Below are 18,719 nucleotides of genomic sequence, written 5' to 3'. Positions count from 1 at the left end.
CAACTCCTATTTTAGTTGTTTCCTGGGCAACGCAAACATGGAAGGCCAGCCTCTGGGTCAGGCGGGTAGGTGGAAATGCCCTAGTTTACCAGTGCAGGGTTGGGGAAGAGACATAGGTAAGGGAAATAGCTACAAGGCTTCCCCTGGCAGCTCCAGGCCAGAGATCTCCCAGTACACCTGTTCTTCCAGAAGAGTTTTGAACCTTCACCTACCTGACCCGACCCCACCCTCCTAGTGGTGGCTGGTAAGACTAGGCCAAGCTTATTAAATTCCAGGTCTGTACTACTTTGCCTCATGCTTATTACTCAGCCACTAAGAACTCTGCATTGTCCTGCTTGTGGTGCATCTGGGACCTCCCTTGCTCTGAGCTGTCCTCCCAAGAAGCAAAAATACTATGTACACATTACCTCCAGAGACTCAAGTCCTGGCCCTCACTCAAGTCCTGGGAGTGCTGCTGAGAGGTTCACATGAGCCAGAGCAGAAACAGTGTTCAGTCCCTTTAACAAAATGGAGCTAGAAGATACACTAAAGAGCATGGTCTGAGCCTGGGAAATCCCTCCTAGTGGAAGAGTGAGGATATGTGAGAGACTGGCCAATAGCTGAAGGCAAAAGGTTTCAGTTCCAGCTGGCCTCGAAGGGCACTGCTGTGCTCCCACCACCTTGTTACTAGCCAGAAATCTAGAAAGGCAGAGATCCCGTCTCTTCCCCAACCAGGCACCCACACAACCTATGCCCACCCTGCCTCCCCACCAAAAACTTGTTTCTCAAGTCAGTGCCAAAGAGAAGAGCAGAGACTGAGGAACAGAGTCCTTCAGTTCGCAACCAAAGGGAAAGTCTCCAGGCAAGTGGCTTTGCCCATAGGTAACAGAGAAGGGAATGATGTTTTTATGGAGCTCAAGAATTGTCCATTTCTGCTCTGTTAGCTAGCTTTAGAGGCATTTGCTTTTCCCTACTGGATTTGAGCAAAATTACTTGGAGCTACAGATACAAATGTTATCTCACCCCTACAATACCCAATCTTAAGAAAGATGCAAACAGCCATGAAAATGAGTCGAGTCACAAATCCCAACTCCTGGTCCTTAAAGCTTGGATGGATAATTCATACTGAGAGTACCAAGGCGAAAGGTATTTTTACAAGAGTCCTTGTGCCTGCAGGCGCCAAAATGGCTGGTTCCCACTGTGGTCCTCACTGATTTGAGTAATTGAATGCCTACGTGGATTAGACACTGTACCAGGACTAAGGGCTACAATGGTGGGCAAAATTCAACCCTGGCTGATAACCTGGGAATTCAAAACCCTCAGAGAAGCAAACTGTCACAATTCATTTTAGTTACCAGTTGTTCCTTCCCCCCGTTAAAAGAATACAGACTGCTCGCCCATGGACAAACTGGGACCATTTTGAGCCAGTAAGTCTGTGAGGACCTTAAGAGGCCAGGGTCCTTGTGCTTAGGACACCTTTATGGAGAGACCATCTCTGCTCCGAGTCGGCCTGTTCCTTGAGACCAAGTCTTGGCCTATTTCCCCCATGTTTCAGAGCCACTTAGCTGAATCCTTATAAAAATAAAACAGCGAAACCCAAGTAAAAACCTTACCTTCTGTTTAATTCATTTTGCCAAACAAACACAGTGAAAACTTTAGTCTGACTAATTGTACAGAAAATAGAATTTGTAACCAGTAGCAAACATAACAAGATAAACCTAAGTCCCTGGCAAGCTGGATCTCCATCAGCATGTCACCTCGATCCCCTTACAGATGGCCTCCTGCGGAGGGAGGTCCTGGGAGGCAGAGGCACAGATCTGCCAGCTCCCACCAGAATCACAGGCTGCCCCTGGGAAAGAAAAGCATGAAAAGGAGAACTGATGGCACTTGGCTCCCTTATCACTACACACAGAAGAGCTGTCTCTGATTGCTGGCAAACCTCAAGGTGTTGTCTTCCCAAAACCACAGTCCTTGGGCATCCCACCTGCCTCCCTACCGGGTAAAGTTTCAAGTTCAGCGGTTCCTAAGCCTCTGCTTAACCAGAACCCACAACATTAACAGGAGACGGGGATGTGGGGGAAACAAAGTCATTAATTGCTGGTGTCACCAGAGCAGAGTCCAAGGTCCCAGACTTCAAGAGGAAACATCAAGGGTGCCAAGTCACCAGCAACAGTCCAGCTGCCCTAAGCCTCAGTACAGTCAACCAGTGTCCCAGGAGTATAGGCGAGTTCGCAATGGCGGCCTGCAGGCATCCTGGGCTGGCAGGGCCCGGGGAGTCCCAGGGGGACCCGTTCACATCCCGTGCTTCTTGCGGATGACAGACATGGCCAGCAGCCGATCCTTCTCTCGGAGCTCTTCGCGCAGTTTGGCCTCGGTGAGACGCAGGTGGCGGATGCTGCCCTTCATCTCCTTCATCTTCACCTCCATCAGCGCCAGGATGTCCCGCTGCTCGTTCAGCTTGCGCAGGAGCTCCTCCTCCGTGGTGCCTGACGACAACGAGTACGAGTGGTCGGAGCCAGTATCAGGGAAGCCCTCTTCCCCCACTACCACCAACTGGGGGCCCATAGCGCACTCGGCAGCCTCCAGCCCGGCGGTGGCAGCCTCTAGCTCGGACGCGGCAGCTGCGGCGGCTGCGCCCTCTGCGGCCGCGAACTCCACTTGCACCGTCAGATCGATGGGCTTCACATCATCACCGGTGGGAGCAGTGGATGCCTGCTGCACGGATCCAGGAGCCTGGCTGCTGTCCACAGCCGCCTGAAGAGTGAGGAGCACAGCCGCAGAGGCAGACACCAGGTTCGGCTGCAGCTGGGCGGTCTGGGCAGCTGACGGCGGTGGATGCTGCTGCTGCTGCTGCTGCTGCTGCTGTTGCTGCTGTTGTTGCTGCTGCTGCTGTTGCTGCCTGCGGCGGGCGGCTGCGGCCCCCGCGGGTCTGCGTGCTACTTTGCGCTCGTTAACGCCGCGCAGCGGGAAGATGGTGGGGACGCGTACCGTGTAGGTCTTGCGGCCGCCCTGGAAGTGGACGCTGCAGAGACGGTGACCCGTGGTGGGCTGGAAGGTGGAGAAGCATCCACTGACGCCAGCGCGAGACACGTTCTTGAGCCAGAGGCGCCGCAGCTCAGCGTCCTTGGGAAACGTGTAGAAATGGAGAGCCTTGTCCCGGTGCGAGTTGTTGTAGCAGCCCGGCACGCAACACGTAAAGCCTGGCATGGCTGCGCCGCGCGGCCCGGCCCACCGGCCTCCTGAACTCTTCGACGGCCCGGTTGTCTGCCGCCGCCCGCCCCTCGACGGGCGGCGCCGCGCGAGGCCTTGGGTGGCTTCCCACTACTGCCGTTCAGCGCGGCCGGCCGGCCCGGCACCCCGTGCCCAGAATACGCTTCCCGCCGGCCCGCGCCGCGCAGCCCGCCAGGCCGCCCGCCTGCGCTCGGGAGTCGGCCCCGGGGACGCCGCGAAGGACCGCCTGAGAAGGAGGACTACGCCCCCCACAATGCACCGCGCCAGAAGCCTCTTACTTCCGGGGCGGGGTGTGCTTATTCCGGCCGCTTTTCAGGGAACCGCCAGGACCCCCGTAGAGGAGATACTTTCCAGAGCTGGCTCAATCAGAGTGGATTAAAGATGTGTATTCGGTTGGAACGCTGTCGCCTGGATCTCTCTTTGAAAAAAACACAAAACCCTGACGGCGCGCGCTCCTCTGATGCGCAAGCGCTTTGGGCATATGCCTACGGAAACTACACGTTCCGCAATGCCTTGCGATGAACTAGGCGACTGCGGCTTGGAGCGCCGCCCACAGGAGAGGTTGGGTTACTGCGGACCAGAATTCGGGCGAGGTGGTACTCCTTGCCGAAGGCGAAGGTGTTCCTGCAGCAGTACATTAGCCGGATCTGGGCCTGGGCATCCCTTAAGACCTTGGGATCCTTTTTCTCTTCGTTGGGGCTCTCCCCCGACACAGCCGCTGCTTGGGTTGATTCACTTATTGACGGAAACAATGATCAATAGGTGCCTATTGTATGCCAATCACACTGCCGGGATTTGGGAACCTGGCAAGAACCAGACAGGCTGGGGTTGAGGGCCCGACTTTTGGATAACAGAAGTGAATGAATGTCTAATCACAGAAATAAACGATCCACAGGAATTAACTGGATGGAGAGAAAAATGGGAAGTGGAGGTCCAGGAAGGAAAAAAAAAAGTGGAAAAGGTTGGGACCACCCTGGCATGTGCCCTTGACCAAAACCAAACCTGGGACCCTTCATTCTGCAGGCCAACACTCTATCCATGAGCAAAACCAGTTAGGTCTAGGCTCCGCTCTTAAAGTGCTTGGAAGGTGGCGGCTGGGGTAGCAGAAGCCGCTTAAAGATACCAAATTGGGCCATATAAAGATTTGGGATTTTATTCTGTAAGCGACTGAGAACTGTTGAAGGGTATTAAAGAAAAGGATGGATAGGATTTGCATTGTAACAAGAAACTTCCCTCCTCCCTCCACTTCTATGGGGAAATATTCTAAAGGGCAAGAGAAGCTGTAGAAAACCAGGAAGGAGGCCAGGCAGTCCTCCAGGGGAATTACCTGCACCAAGTCCTCCTTTGCCTCCCCCTTTGTCCTATTTCTTGCTCTTCTTCACCTTTATCCTGACTCTTCCTCCTCTTTTTTCTCTCTCTCCCTAATTATAGACCATAGGTATGAAATTGAAGCCTAGTATATATTACTTGTAATCATTTGCTATAAATACAAAATAGATTGGGCATTTAGAAGCTTGCAAAAGAAAATAATAACATTCCAAGTTAATGTTATTACTACTACTGTTATCATTATTATTATTTTGTTGTTCTTTGCTTAAAATGTAGACAAATACAGGACAATGTGGGGACAAAGGGTTTCACAGACCAATTACAGGAGTCTGCCCCATCCCTCCTGGCCTATGCAGCTGATGTCCACAGCTTGAATCCTTCAAATTCAGAAATACATTCTCTGGTATGTGTAGTCCATAGAGAAAAATGTACATTGATTTGGGTCAATCATTTATATTGTACAATGGTAATAAATTACACACTTTGTTATGATTAAATGTTTATGAAATATGTGCAGTAGAGATAAAATTCAGCAAAAGCTCATTCTATATGTTATTTATTTTCATTGTCATACAGTTACTGATAGGTTTCTACTCCTATCTATCTCAATATCTACCTTGCTCAAAGAATATTGGTGAGCCCTGATGGGTTTGGCTCAGTGGTTTGTGCATCGGCCTGCAGACTGAGGGGTCCCAGGTTCAATTCTGGTCAAGCGCTTGTATCTTGGTTGAGGGCACATCCCTAGTAGGGGCTGTGCAGGAGGCAACTGATTGATGTTTCTGGCTCTGTATCCTTCTCCCTTCCTCTCTAGAAAATCAATAAAATATATTTTAAAAAAGAAAAAAATATATTGGTAAGAAGATAAATCAATATAATTTCCTTTTGCACAGAACACTGAATATTATTATGCTAAATAGAACTCTACCTTCTAGCCCTAGCTGGTTTGGCTCAGTGGCTAGAGCTGTGCCTGATAACTAAAAGATCCCGGGTTCAATTCTAGTCAATGGCATGTATCTCAGTTGTAGATCCCCAGCAGTGAGGGCCTTTCCAGAGGCAATCAATCGAAGTGAGCCTCTTCCCCTCCCTTCCATCTCTAAAAAAAAAAAAAAAACAGATGGAAAAATATCCTTAGGTGAGGATTAACAAAAAAAAAACAACCTCTACCTTCTAGTACATAAAATCACTTCTAATCTACATTTAATCCTCTACCCTCCCAACACATATCTGAATGCCTGGCTTTCTTCCCTCCTACTGTCCTTTATCTTGTCACTTCTGGAGAAAGGCGGGAACAGGCACGCGGTCTCCCTACTTCCAATCGTGCCTCCCACGAATGGTTCTTCACGTTCTGCCAAAGAAAATGTGATTACGTAATACCTCTGCTTAAATCCCTCCAGTGGCCTACTGTATTTAGAATAATGTCTAAACTCCTTTCAGAGCCTGTGAGACTCACGTGGTCCAGCCCTTGCCAATCTCTGACTCCTTCCCTCACTTCATGAACCCAGTGTTTTTTTTTAAACAAGTAGTAAATATAGTTTGACTTGTTAACGTAAAAAAACATTCAAACCTGTAAAGAATTTTTGTGAGTTTATTTGAGCCAAACTGTGGACAGTTGCCAGGAAGCAATATCTCAAACGGATTGGGATAGTGCTCCAGAGAATGGAGGTTTCTCATCTATTTTTATACATTGCAATCAAGGGAAGGGACGTAGGTGGGTTACATGAAATCCATTGGTGATAGATTAGAGAGGCAGGTGAAAGCACAGTGTGAGTGTGGTGGGGGGCACCCCTGGGATTGGATAAAAAGTATGTAGAGTCAGCCCTCGACACAGGGTTTGTCAAAAAGAAAAAAAATAGAAAAGAAAAAAATAAAAGAAAAGAAAAATAAAAAAATAAAAATAAAAGTACGTAGGTGGGTGAAGGAATAATTAACATAATAATAAGGAATTGGATTTGTGGTATCTGCCCAGACACAGCAGGTTGTGCCCCAGGGGGCCTGGGAAAAAGGGAAGTTACAAGTTACTCAGACTTTTCAAGGATTTGTTATGTATATACAAAAAGGCAGATAAGCTCAGTTAAGGTAAAGATAACTTGTCTGGGAAGATACCGGCCTAGGATGTAACTACCCACCTTAACTGCTTTTAGTTGAAGTTTAATTTTAGACCATCCGTTGTGGTTACTTTACGTCTCTGAGTTTGTAAGACCGCTATGCAGGCCTTCCCTGAGCTTGTCATGTAAAAACATAGAATAGTCTCAAACTGTTTTTAAAAGAATTTTGTGGTCTGGCAGGCATGGCTCAGGGGTTGAGTGTCGAGGTATGAAGCAGGAGGCATGGTTGGATTCCTGGTCCTGGAGTTGTGGGCTTGAATCCCAATGTGGGACATGCAGGACACAGCCGATTCTTTCTCTTCATTGATGTTTCTATCTCTCTCTCCCTCTCTCTTTCTCTTGTTGTGCCCAAGTGTCATGATCCTCAAAAGACTACCAGGGAGCCGAAACCAATGCAGTTGCAGAAAGCCTGTCTTTATTTTGGACTAGTCCCAGCTCGGTCCCACTTACGTGGCGGGAGAGAGAAAGAATTTAACATATCAATGTTTTTTATAGGGGTGGTGATGTCACTACTTTGGCTGACCCTGATTGGTTGGGTTAGGACTAGAGTCCAGTTACACAAAATGGAGTCGGGAGTTGCCTCACAGTACAAAATGGAGTCGGGAGCGGGCCCCGCCCCGCCTTCTCACTCTCAAATAAATATATATATAGCCCTAGCCGGTTTGGCTCAGTGGATAGAACATTGGCCTATGAACTGAAAGGTCCCAGGTTCGATTCCGGTCAAGGGAACATGTCCGGGTTGTGGGCTTGATCCCCAGTGGGGCACTTGAAGGAGGCAGCTGATCCATGATTCTCTCTCATCATGGATGTTTCTATCTCTCTCTCCCTTCCTCTCTGAAATCAATAAAAAGATTTTTTAAAATATATTTTATTGATTTTTTTTTTTTTTTACAGAGAGGAAGGGAGAGAGATAAAGAGCTAGAAACGTCGATGAGAGAGAAACATCCACCAGCTGCCTCTTGCACACCTCCTACCGGGGATGTGCCCACAACCAATGTACATGCCCTTGACCAGAATCAAACCTGGGACCTTTCAGTCGACAGACCGACGCTCTACCACTGAGCCAAACCGGTTTCAGCAATAAAAAGATTTTTTAAAATAATAATTAAAAAAATAAAAAAGAGTTTTGTGTTTTTCCATATTATCAAGTTCAAGGCTTTTTTATTATTATTATTATTTTTATTTATTTATTTATTTATTTTTTACATATTTTCTTGATTTTTTTTTTTATTGCCCCCCTCCCTCCCTCCCACACATCCCCTCCCTCCCCATAGTTTTATGTCCATTGGTTGTACTTATATGCATTTATACAAGTCCTTCGGTTGATCTATTATCTCCCCCTGATATCCCTACCCTCCCCACTGTAATTTGACAGTCTGCCTGTTGCTTTACTTTCTCTATATCTGTCTCTTGGTTCATCAGTTTATAAAGATCTTTATCATCCACCGATGTGTGAGGTCATGTGGTGTTTCTCTTTCGTTGATTGGCTTATTTCACTCAGCATGATGTTCTCCAATTCCATCCAGGTTGCTGCAAATGATGAGAATTCCTTCTTCTTTATGGCAGCATAGTATTCCATTGTGTAGATGTACCATAGTTTTTGGATCCAATCATCTGCTGACAGGCACCTAGGCTGTTTCCAAATTCTGGCTATTGTAGATTGTGCTGCTATGAACATAGGGGTGCATATATCCTTTCTGATTGGTGTTTCTAGTTTCTTGGGATATATTCCTAGAAGTGGGATTACTGGGTCAAATGGGAGTTCCATTTTCAGTTTTTTGAGGAAACTCCACACTGTTCTCCACAGTGGTTGCACCAGTCTGCATTCCCACCAGCAGTGCACGAGGGTTCCTTTTTCTCCGCAACCTCGCCAACACTTGTCGTTTGTTGATTTGTTGATGTTGGCCATTCTGACAGGTGTGAGATGGTACCGCATTGTTGTTTTGATTTGCACCTCTCGGATAATTAGTGACTTTGAGCATGTTTTCATGTGCCTTTTGGCCTTCCTTCTGTCTTCTTTTGAAAATATTCTGTTTAGGTCCATTGCCCATTTTTTAATTGGATCATTCATCTTCCTTTTATTTAGTTGTATAAGCTGTCTGTAAATGTTGGAGATTAAACCTTTATCAGTGGTAATATTTGCAAATATGATCTCCCACACCGTGGGCTTTCTTGTTGTTTTATTGATGGTTTCTTTTGCTGTAAAATCAAGGCTTTTTTTAAAAAATTGATTTTTATTGATTTCAGAGAGGAAGAGAGAAACATCAATGATGAATCATTGAACTGCTGTCTCCTGCACGCCTCCTACTGGAGATCAAGCCGGAAACCTGGGCATGTGCCTTGACCAGGAATGGGGAATAGAACTGTGACTTGCTGGTTCATAGGTCATGCTCAATCACTGATAAAGCCAGTTCAAGGCTTTATCGTAAAGTCTTGCCCTTAGGTGATTCATGGCGACCATGGACAAGTGCCCGGAAAGGGATAGCAAACTCAGTGAGATAACCCAGAAGTCAGATCTAACTGACAAGAAATATTGACATGCTTTTCTTCTGCAGTTCTCTTATTTTGAGAAGCAAGATTCTATTTTTTTCTTTGTTTTATTTATTTTTAATATTTGAATTCACTTCAGAGAGGAAGGGAGAGGGAGAGACAGAAACTTCAATGATGAGAATCACTGATTGGATGCCTCCTGAATGCCCGTTACTGGGGATCAAGACCACAACTTGGGCCAAAACCAGTTTGGCTCAGTGGATAGAGAGAGCATCGACCTGCGGACTGAGAGGTCCCTGGTTTGATTCCGGTCAAGAGCATGTACTTTGGTTGCAGGCACATCCCCAGTAGGGGGTGTGCAAGAGGCAGCTGATCAATGATTCTCCTCAATGTTTCTAACTCTCTATCCCTCTCTCTTCCTCTCTGTAAAAAAAATCAATTAAAAAAAAATACCACAACTTGGGCATGTGCCCTTGATCAGAATGGGACCCGGAACCATCAGTCTGAAGGCTACGCTCTATCCACTGAGTCAAACCAGCCAGGGCTCTTACCGTGTTTCCTTGAAAATAAGACATCCTCCGAAACTAAGACCTACTTACAGGTTTCCTTCTGAGTGAAATATAAGGCATCCCCCCCCCCCAATAAGGCCCCCCAGGCTAAACATGAGATTTGGTCCACTGATTCTGAAAGAAATGGAGTCACAAGAAATTCACCAGGAAATTCAGGAATTGGATTGTTATGATGATGTTCAAGAAGATGATGACATGATTGTCATTGAATAAATGAGTAAATTCTTGATACTGTAGGATTCACAGTTTGTCTGGTTTGTGTTGACAACTACCGTACTACCATACAGGTAATAAATTTCCTCTATTTTCATTTAACAATAAATGTGTACCATATTCTTCTTCATGGAAAAATAAGACATCCCCTGAAAATAAGACCTAGCGCATCTTTGGGAGCAAAAATTAATATAAGACACTGTCTTATTTTCGGGGAAACAGGGTAGCTTTATTTATTTATTTATTTATATTTATTTCAGAGAAGAAGGGAGAGGGATAGAGAGATAGAAACATAAATGATGAGAGAGAATCATTGAGTGGCTGCCTCCTGCATGCCCCCCACTGGGGATCGAGCCCAAAACCCAGGAATGTTCCCCCTGCCTGAATCGAACCTGGGACCCCTAAGTCCGCAGGCTGATACTGTATCCACTGAGCTGCTTGCATCTCTCTTTTTTAAAAAAAATATATTTTATTGCCGAAACCGGTTTGGCTCAGTAGTAGAGCGTCGGTCTGCGGACTGAAAGGTCCCAGGTTCGATTCCGGTTAAGGGCATGTACATTGGTTGCAGGCACATCCCCAGTAGAGGGTGTGCAAGAGGCAGCTGGTCGATGTTTCTCTCTCATCGACATTTCTAGCTCACTATCTCTCTCCCTTCCTCCTCTCTGTAAAATATCAATAAAATGTATTTTTTTTATTTTTTTTTAAATATATTTTATTGATTTTTTACAGAGAGGAGGAAAGAGGGATAGAGAGCTAGAAACATCGATGAGAGAGAATCATCGATTAGCTGCCTCTTGCATACCCCCTACTGGGGATGTGCCCGCAACCACGGTACATGCCCTTGACCGGAATCGAACCCGGGACCCTTCAGTCCGCAGGCCAACGCTCTACCACTGAGCCAAACCGGTCCCGGCAAAATGTATTTAAAAAAAAAAAAATATATATATATATATATATTATTGATTTTTTTTTTTACAGAGAGGAAGGGAAAGGGATAGAAAGTTAGAAATATTGATGAGAGAGAAACATTAATCAGCTGCCTCCTATACACCCCCCACCAGGGATGTGCCCGCAACCAATGTACATGACCTTGACCGGAATCGAACCTGGGACCTTTCAGTCCACAGGCTGACGCTCTATCCACTGAGCCAAACTGGTTTCGGCTGCTTGCATCTCTTAATGGCCAGCATTCTCTTAGATTTGTAGTTAGGTTCAACACATTCAAGCCTCAGCACAATCTCCTCTGTAGTTTTAGCCTTTTTTCGGAAAACTGGCTTAGTCTGCCCACCAATAGCCACTTTGCTTTCTGTTATAACACCACTTTCCCTGTGCATACAGAGAATCCTTGCCCTTCTTGTACTGATTTTGTGGGGTTGATGCTTGCCACACTTATTACAGAAAGTTCGGCAGGTTTTAGAAACGTTCACCATGTTTGGGAGAGCACTATCAGCAGGGAAAGGCTCTTTGCTTTATTTTTTTTTAAAATATATTTTTTATTGATTTTACACAGAGAGGAATTGAAAGGGATAGAGAATTAGAAACGTCAATGAGAGAGAAACATCGACCAGCTGCCTCTTGCCCACCCCCGACTGGGGATGTGCCCGCAACCAATGTACATGCCCTTGACAGAAATCGAACCTGGGACCTTTCAGTCCGCAGACCGATGCTCTACCACTGAGCCAAATCGGCTGCTTTATTTTTTTAACATAAACACAAATATGCCCACGCCTGTCTGAGTAACTGGTACTATTCACCTGATCTAGGAGCAAAAGGACAACATGGGAGACACAGAACTCAAGTTCTACATCAGTTTCCATGAAAGTTTAACAAAGGGGAGGGTGCTGTCAATCAGTGAAAAATATAATAGAATCTCCAGCATTGACAGAACTTTTGAGGGCTGAAGTTCATATCAAAATTGCCCATGTTTGGAGATCAAACAGCCCACTAGTCTGGGAGCCTACAAATTGGCCTCTTTTTGATAATGAACCTACAGATAGAGTGGTGTTTACCAAAGCAAATCTGACACAACCTCATATAGAATGAGATTATTTTGCCTCCCTCAAGTGCCTCTCCTCACCTTCCGAGAGGGAGAAGGGAATGAAAGATATTCTAATAACAAGTGACTACCATTTTTTGATGGCCTGACTTCATATGTGTCAAATCCTGAGGTAAACTTAATCTCCCTGAATCATTTCAAGCCCGTTACAAGGTGGGCATCATCCTCAACTTACAGAAGAGGAAACCAGGCCTCGGCTGGTTGCACACATTTGCCCAGGATTACTCCCAGGTAAAACTCTCCTGCAAATTCAGAACGTGTAAGGCACCTTTGCACACGCCCCATGCCACTGTAAGGCTAGAACTACAATTTCCGTGGAGCTGTGCGGCAGTCTCGCGAGAGTAGGCTCAAAGGCGGCGGCGGGAAGGTGGCAGCCTCGACTACTGCAGCGGTTGGGAGGCGGACGGACACCAGAGAGGATGGCGGACAGCGACCTCTCGGACAATGAGCCTACGACGCGTACGCTGCTGCGACACGTGCTGGACACCGAGGCCCCGCGCACCCCGCGGCGACGCCAGAGCACTCGGGCTGGGTGAGGAAGGCGTTACCCCGGACTCGAACAACCTGGTGGGTGGGGTGTGGGCGTCATCCGGCGCGGACACAGTTTGGAGAGGGAAACTGAGCCTCGGAGAGTTGCAGAGCCCAAGGCTCCGAGAACCGGTTCCACTCCCTTATCTGGGCTTGGGTCAGCGAGGTGTGCCCCACCCCTCGGGACTCCAGGCCGCCGAGAGTTCAGCTGCGCTCGCGCCTGTCCCAGAGGAAGGTCCGCCTCTGGGAATGAAGGGTGGGCGCTCAGAATCCGGCTCTCTGCCCTGTCCTCTCTCCCAAACCAGCCCAGAGTGTGTGAAGGAGGCATCTGCCTCAGCTACTTCCCGAGTGGTCCCTCCTTTCCCCTCAGGAGCTGGAGAGCACAGCCTGGGCGGAAGGGAGGCAGGAACTGGGAAAGGAGCTTTGCTCGGGAACAGGGATTTGGCTGACGTGGTGGGTGTCAGCGGGTGACGGCTGTGATGAGCTCACGCGTGGTAGCCGTCTGGGCCAGACTGGGGCAGTGCAGTTCCTTTATGGGCAATGGAAGGCCATTCGTGACAGGTTTTAGAACTATGTTGTTGAGGTTTGAGCTGTGCCCTGGGAACCTTTATGTGGATCTCGAATCAGAGGGTTTGGACTGGAGAGACTAGGGCCAGAGTGATCCATGGAGAGGTTGCTGTCAGCCCCCAACAAGTTTAAACATAAATATCTTTCTTTTTTTTATAAAAAATATTTATTGATTTTTATTTTATTTATTTACTTTTTTTTCCAGAGAGGAAGGGAGAGGGATAGAGAGTCAGAAACATTGATTAGCTGCCTCCTACACATCTCCCGCTGGGGTTGTGCCCACAACCACGGTACATGCACTTGACCAGAATCGAACTCGGGACCCCCCAGTCCGGAGGCTGATGCTCACTGAGCCTTTAAACCAGTCAGGCATCAATATATTTCTTAGGTTGTTATTTTAATGGCTGGAATGGATACTCTTCCAATGACTCCTCTGGTCTGTGTGGCTAACCCATACTTCTGCCAGCGTCACCTCTGTGAAGCCTTCCTCAGCCCCTGTCTCTGACTGGGTCATATCTCTCCCTTCCCATACCCCATGAGCTCCCTTTCATCCACAACCCAGGTGACATAGAGCTTGGAAGAGGTTTCTGGATCCCTAACCCTGAGAGAAAAAGTCTTCAGGCTAAGATCCCTGATGAAGACATGTCTCTGCAGCCCCTAGCTCCCTTTACTAGGTAATTCTCAGAGCCGCTGCTCTTTATACAGTGTCCAGAGAGCCCTGCCTGAATCACCTTTCTCTATGAGGTTGAGGAGCCAAACAAAGACAACTCCCAGGCGGCAGTCCCACAGAGCCAGGGTAAGTGCCCAAACCACTGACCCCTGTAGGGCTGTGCTGCCTTCAGGGCCCCTGAGGTCTAGCTCTGCTCTTGAGCCCACCTTGAGGGAATCTTGCTTAAAGTCTATTGGCAGATTGGCCCCCCACATTCAAACCAAGGGACAGCTGAAGGAACAGACACCCCGGACTCTGCTTGAGAATATCCTATTAACCGGTAAGTGAGCACTGGTTTGCTGGTCAGAGTTAGGCACTGGCCCATGGTATCGCCTTATTCAGGACAGCTTGCCCTCCCAGTCCCACTCTCTTCTTTTTATTTCTACAGCCCCGGAATCTTCCATGGTCATGCCAGAGTCAGTGTTGAAGCCAGTGCCAGCACCGCAGGTGGTCCAGTTGTCCAGCCGGGAAAGCAGTCCTGGCAGGTGCACAGTGAATTCCCTACTTGGGGCTGGGCTGTTAGACCGCTCTGATGAGGAAGCTTTCTTAGGGGTCCTAAAAGCCATGTGTGGGCTTCCTGGCCTGTCTGAGATTAGTTCCATCCTTATAGTCTGGACCTGCAACTTCCTGAGCTCAACCCCCCCACAGCCATGGCTCCAAGTCTGCTGACTTCTGGAAAGAGGAAGAAGAGGCTGAGATTGTCAGAGTTTCAGCAAGGAATGGACCAGGGGCTGCCTCTCTCCCAAGGTGAGGCCCTGGACAACACCTATGGCTGCCCTCTCTCTCCTATTTTCTGTGGAGGCTTAGGAGGCCTGAGGGAGGGCTAGCCTGAGCCTGGGTAACTTACAGTTTCTTCTTTTTAGAGCCTGTTACGGAGCCTCCTGCGAATACTGGTGCCTCCTCCCTCACCAGGTGCAGTTGCCCCTCCTGTGGGTTGGTTGAGGAGAGGCTTGGGGTGAAGGGGAAGGTGCTGACTAGATTCTGACCATACTGCTCACTGCCAATTAACAGCATGGTAGCTGTGTTCTAGAAGACGAAAACACCAGGGCAGATAGAGAAATGAGAGGTGGGAAACTTGGCCTCAAGCAGCTGACTTTCCTTTGTGACTTCTCTCCCACAAGCTCCCTCAACCTGACCTTTGCCACGCCTCTCCTGCCACAATCAGTTCAGAGGCCGGGTTTGGCCCGCAGACCTCCTCCACGCCGAGCTGTAGATGTGGATATATTTTTGCAGGATCTGCAAGATACTTCTGTGGCCACAGCTCTGCCAGGTAAGGTTGAGATCTCCCTCTTGCCAGCCTGCAGGGAAAGCTTTCCCTCATGACAGATAGAAGGTGCTGCTGAGCTCAGGGTTGCTTCCCTCTTTAATGGATCAAGGGCAGTGAACAAGCCTAACCCAGTGGTCGGCAAACTCATTAGTCAACAGAGCCAAATATCGTCATTACCACGATTGAAATTTCTTTTGAGAGCCGAAAACCGACTTCTGTGCATGGGCCACGAAGTTTCAATCGCACTGTACGTGTGCGCCCACACGTGGTATTTTGTGGAAGAGCCACACTCAAGGGGCCAAAGAGCTGCATGTGACTTGTGAGCTGCAGTTTGCTGACCATTGGCCAGGCCAATAGGTCTACTAGTATTAGAGTTTCTGCTTTCTTTACATAAGGTTCTCTTGTCTTGGTGGGACCTAGTCTTAGTCCCTCAAGGTCTTCCAGGACCCCATGTCCTTGAGGAGCTACAAAACTGAGGGTAGGAAAGGGGTGGCTAGAGCTTGATGGGAGGTTGAAAGGGGCCAAGTTTCAGGACCAGCTGGCCATTCAAGCTGATCTGGGAACCTGACTCCGGAAGACAAGTCCAGTAGAGGGAGCAGAGTAAGAAGTGGAGAGTGGAGGCATGGATGAGCATGGGTGCAAGCAATGGAGCTGGGAGCGCCAGACTAACGAGCAGGAAGGTAAGCAAGGAGAGCTGTATTAGGGAGACAAGGCTTAGACTGCTATGTAGTCTTCTTTCTCTGAAGGCTACTTGGGGTAGACTTATGGGGCCCCCTTATGACCAGGCCGTGGTGACTGGTAGCAGCAGGAATACACTGAGTGCCATCTGGTCCTTGATCTCCAGGTGACAGAACCCCTGTTGCTACCCTGCCGACAGACACCGTGTTGGAGGACACTCAGCCTTTCTCCCAGCCTTTGATTGGCCATTCCCCCAGTGTGCACCACTCCCTCCCCCATCCCTCTCTCTCTGCTGAGAGGACTGTCAGTCGCAGGACACGGAGCAGTGGGCCTGGGTTGCAGAACAACAGTGAGTATGTGGGACAGGTGGCCTGGAGGCAAGCCAGGCTTGGGCAAGCGTTGGCACTGGTGGTTTTCCCTCCTCAGGTCCATAAGTGTACCCCTCAGAGTCCTATGGCTGTTGGTTTCTCCTCCATCCAAGGGCAGAGTCAGTGTTAGGCCAGGAGACTCCAAACCAGTACCTCTGGCCTTCTTCCTTGAGGGCTAGACTGGGTTTTACTATTCCATCTTTACCCTTTCAGAGCTACAGCCTTGACCTACTGCTTCTCTAGTCTATATTCTCTCCCCTTGATTCAGGTCCTGAGAAACCAGCCCAGCTTCTGGCAGGAAAGGCAGAGAAGGTTGATGCCCTTGCTATGGGTTTCCCAAACACCAGCAATGGTACCTCTGCAGAAGATGAACTAAAGCCCTTATTGGATAGAGATGGTGAGCAGGTAGAGGAAATAATGGAAGAAAGCATGAGCTTGGATGAAGTGAAAGAAGCAGCAGGAGCACAAGCATCTGCCAGAGCAGAAGAGCCTGAGGCACACATGGAAGTGACAGAGGCAGAAGGATCCTGGGGGGCTATTGAGGCCAAGGAGCCAGAAAGATCTTCAAGGGATAAGGATGCTGAAGGTAGGACAGGTAAGGAGCCCAGTGCAGGGATCGGGGTGAGTGGGGTAACAGTTGTGTTCTGCCCCTGGCCTTGGAGGAAGGCCTTATCTAAGTTACATTTCTTTCTTTTTTTTTTTTTTTTTTCCTTAAAACAGCATATGATTATATTTAATAAGTTACAACCAAAAAGTAAAATACCAGAGTAAAATAGTAACAAAAACATGGTATTTCATTTTTAGTGCATTAGAAATGGTTAACTAGGTTCTATTTCTTTTCCTTTTTAAAAAATACATTTTTATTGATTTCAGAGAGGAAGGGGGAAGGAGAGGGGGACAGAAATATCAGTGACTCACTGATGGGCTGCCTCCTGCATGCTGCTTCACACTGGGGTTTGAGCCCACAATCCAGGCATATGCCCTTACTGGGAATCAGACCATGACCTCCAGGTTCATAGGTTGATGCTTAACTACTGAGCCATGCCAACTGGACTGAGTTCTGTTTCTGAGCACAGGAAGTGGTGGCCCAGGGAGACTCTGGGGTGCCCCTTGGCTGGCTGGCTGGAGCTAGATGGGGCCCTCAGTGAACAGGACAAGGAGGCTGTAGGCTTCCAGGATTGTGTGAGACAGGCCTTTCTCCGCAGCAAGGCCAGAGTTGGCCTCCAGCGCCCCGGACATTCCTCAGGCCAGGCAACTTGAGTTCCTTGAGCCAGCCCCATCAACTAGCACTGCAGGGTAAGATTCCATGACCTTGTTCCACATGGGCCTCTTGGGAAGGGGCAGGCACTGTGGTTGGCATTGGGCACCACAGGGTTATCCCTCTTCCTACAGATATGCATATGATTAACCAGCAGAGCACCCTTAGGTGGGCTGGGTGGTGCTCACGGAGAGCACATCTGTCCTGGTGCCTGCTTCTAGGGGCTGAGAGGAGCCTGGGTAGGGGGAAGTGGCCATGTCAGTATATAGTCAGAAACGGTTTCCTGGAGGATTAGCAGAATCAGACAGGCAGCAATGTGCTGAGAAGAGGGAATGTCCATGCCACGGCCTAAGGGTCATGGGTCTAAGCAAGTACCAGCTTGTATGATGAGGCTAAACAGGGACAGTGGGTCCAGACTGTGGAGGATCTGGGCCCCAGGGAAAGACCAGGCCTCAACATGGCCCCTTGTCCCATTCCCCCCCAGCAGATGGTTGGAGCTGTTGGTCCAAGCTAGCTTAGGAGCACAGGGGCCCCAGTCTTAGCAGGAGCCAGCAGTTTTTATGTTTGATTAGGGCCTCTGCAGGCCGCAGTTCATGTCTGCCCCCAGGTTATCTGCAGAGCCTCTACCGGCCAGGCTTCCTACCCGTGTCCGAACTGCTGGCCCCAGACTCCGACAAGATCCTTATAAGATGGGACTGAGCCACTATGCTAAGCTCTTCAGTTTCTATGCTAAAATGCCCATGGAGAAGAAGGCTCTTGAGATGGTGGAGAAATGGTGAGTCTTGGACTCTTTGGTGGGGAGAGAAGCCCCTCACATTATGAACAGTCTGTTCAGTCTGCTGTACTCTAACCTTGGCAGCCTGGACAAGTATTTCCAGCGTCTTTGCGATGACCTGGATGTATTTGCTGCTCATGCTGGCCGCAAGACTGTGAGGCTAGAGGACCTGGAACTGCTGATGCGACGGTAAGTGAATGGATGCAGGGAGGCTCTATGTGCGGAAATGCTGACACTGATTCTGTCTATCTCCATCCTCTTCTGCTGCAGGCAGGGCCTGGTCACTGACCGAGTCTCCCTGCACGTGCTCGTGGAGGAGCACCTGCCCCTGGAGTACCGGCAGCTCCTCATTCCTTGTGCATTCAGTGGCAATACCGTCTTCCCTGCCCAGTAGTGGTCAGACTTCAACACCTACCCTGTCCCCATCGGGGGCCCCTTGGGGACAGGTCTCCTCACTGTGCCTCACCATCAATAAAGTGTCATGCCCTGGCCAGTTTTCTCAGTGGTTAGAGTGTTAGCCCATGGAGGATTTGCAGGTTCAATTCATAGTCAAAGTCACTTACCTCCCTTGCAGGTTTCCCAGCCTCGGTAGGGGCG

At 48.7% G+C, this 18,719-nt stretch overlaps 2 protein-coding genes across 4 annotated transcripts; one reads left to right on the top strand and one right to left on the bottom strand.

Moving 5' to 3' along the window:
- Window positions 1–1,580: 1,580 nt before the first annotated feature.
- THAP11 (THAP domain containing 11) lies at window positions 1,581–3,760 on the bottom strand. The gene has a single exon (XM_084906985.1). The coding sequence runs from the start codon at window positions 3,184–3,186 to the stop codon at window positions 2,272–2,274; it is 915 nt and encodes a 304-aa protein (XP_084763111.1). The 5' UTR covers window positions 3,187–3,760; the 3' UTR covers window positions 1,581–2,271.
- An 8,547-nt stretch (window positions 3,761–12,307) lies between these two features.
- On the top strand, window positions 12,308–18,618 carry CENPT (centromere protein T). Of its 3 annotated transcripts, none has more exons than XM_084861066.1 (13): window positions 12,308–12,504; window positions 13,773–13,863; window positions 13,966–14,056; window positions 14,165–14,261; window positions 14,387–14,523; window positions 14,640–14,688; window positions 14,898–15,046; window positions 15,888–16,070; window positions 16,358–16,684; window positions 17,295–17,385; window positions 17,955–18,122; window positions 18,207–18,311; window positions 18,393–18,618. In XM_084861066.1, the coding sequence occupies exons 1-13, from the start codon at window positions 12,392–12,394 to the stop codon at window positions 18,514–18,516; spliced, it is 1,725 nt and encodes a 574-aa protein (XP_084717192.1). In that variant the 5' UTR covers window positions 12,308–12,391; the 3' UTR covers window positions 18,517–18,618. The 3 variants fall into 3 exon arrangements, with proteins under 3 accessions (XP_084717192.1, XP_084717193.1, XP_084717194.1); XM_084861067.1 differs by having other exon boundaries at window positions 12,323–12,504; window positions 16,358–16,675; XM_084861068.1 differs by having other exon boundaries at window positions 12,390–12,504; window positions 13,722–13,863.
- Window positions 18,619–18,719: the final 101 nt, after the last annotated feature.

This window comes from Pipistrellus hanaki (genome assembly GCF_964339955.1).
Source record: "Pipistrellus hanaki genome assembly, chromosome: 15".
Classification (NCBI taxonomy): domain Eukaryota; kingdom Metazoa; phylum Chordata; class Mammalia; order Chiroptera; family Vespertilionidae; genus Pipistrellus; species Pipistrellus hanaki.
Note: the sequence above shows the minus strand (reverse complement) of the source record. Positions and strands in the feature narration are given on the sequence as shown.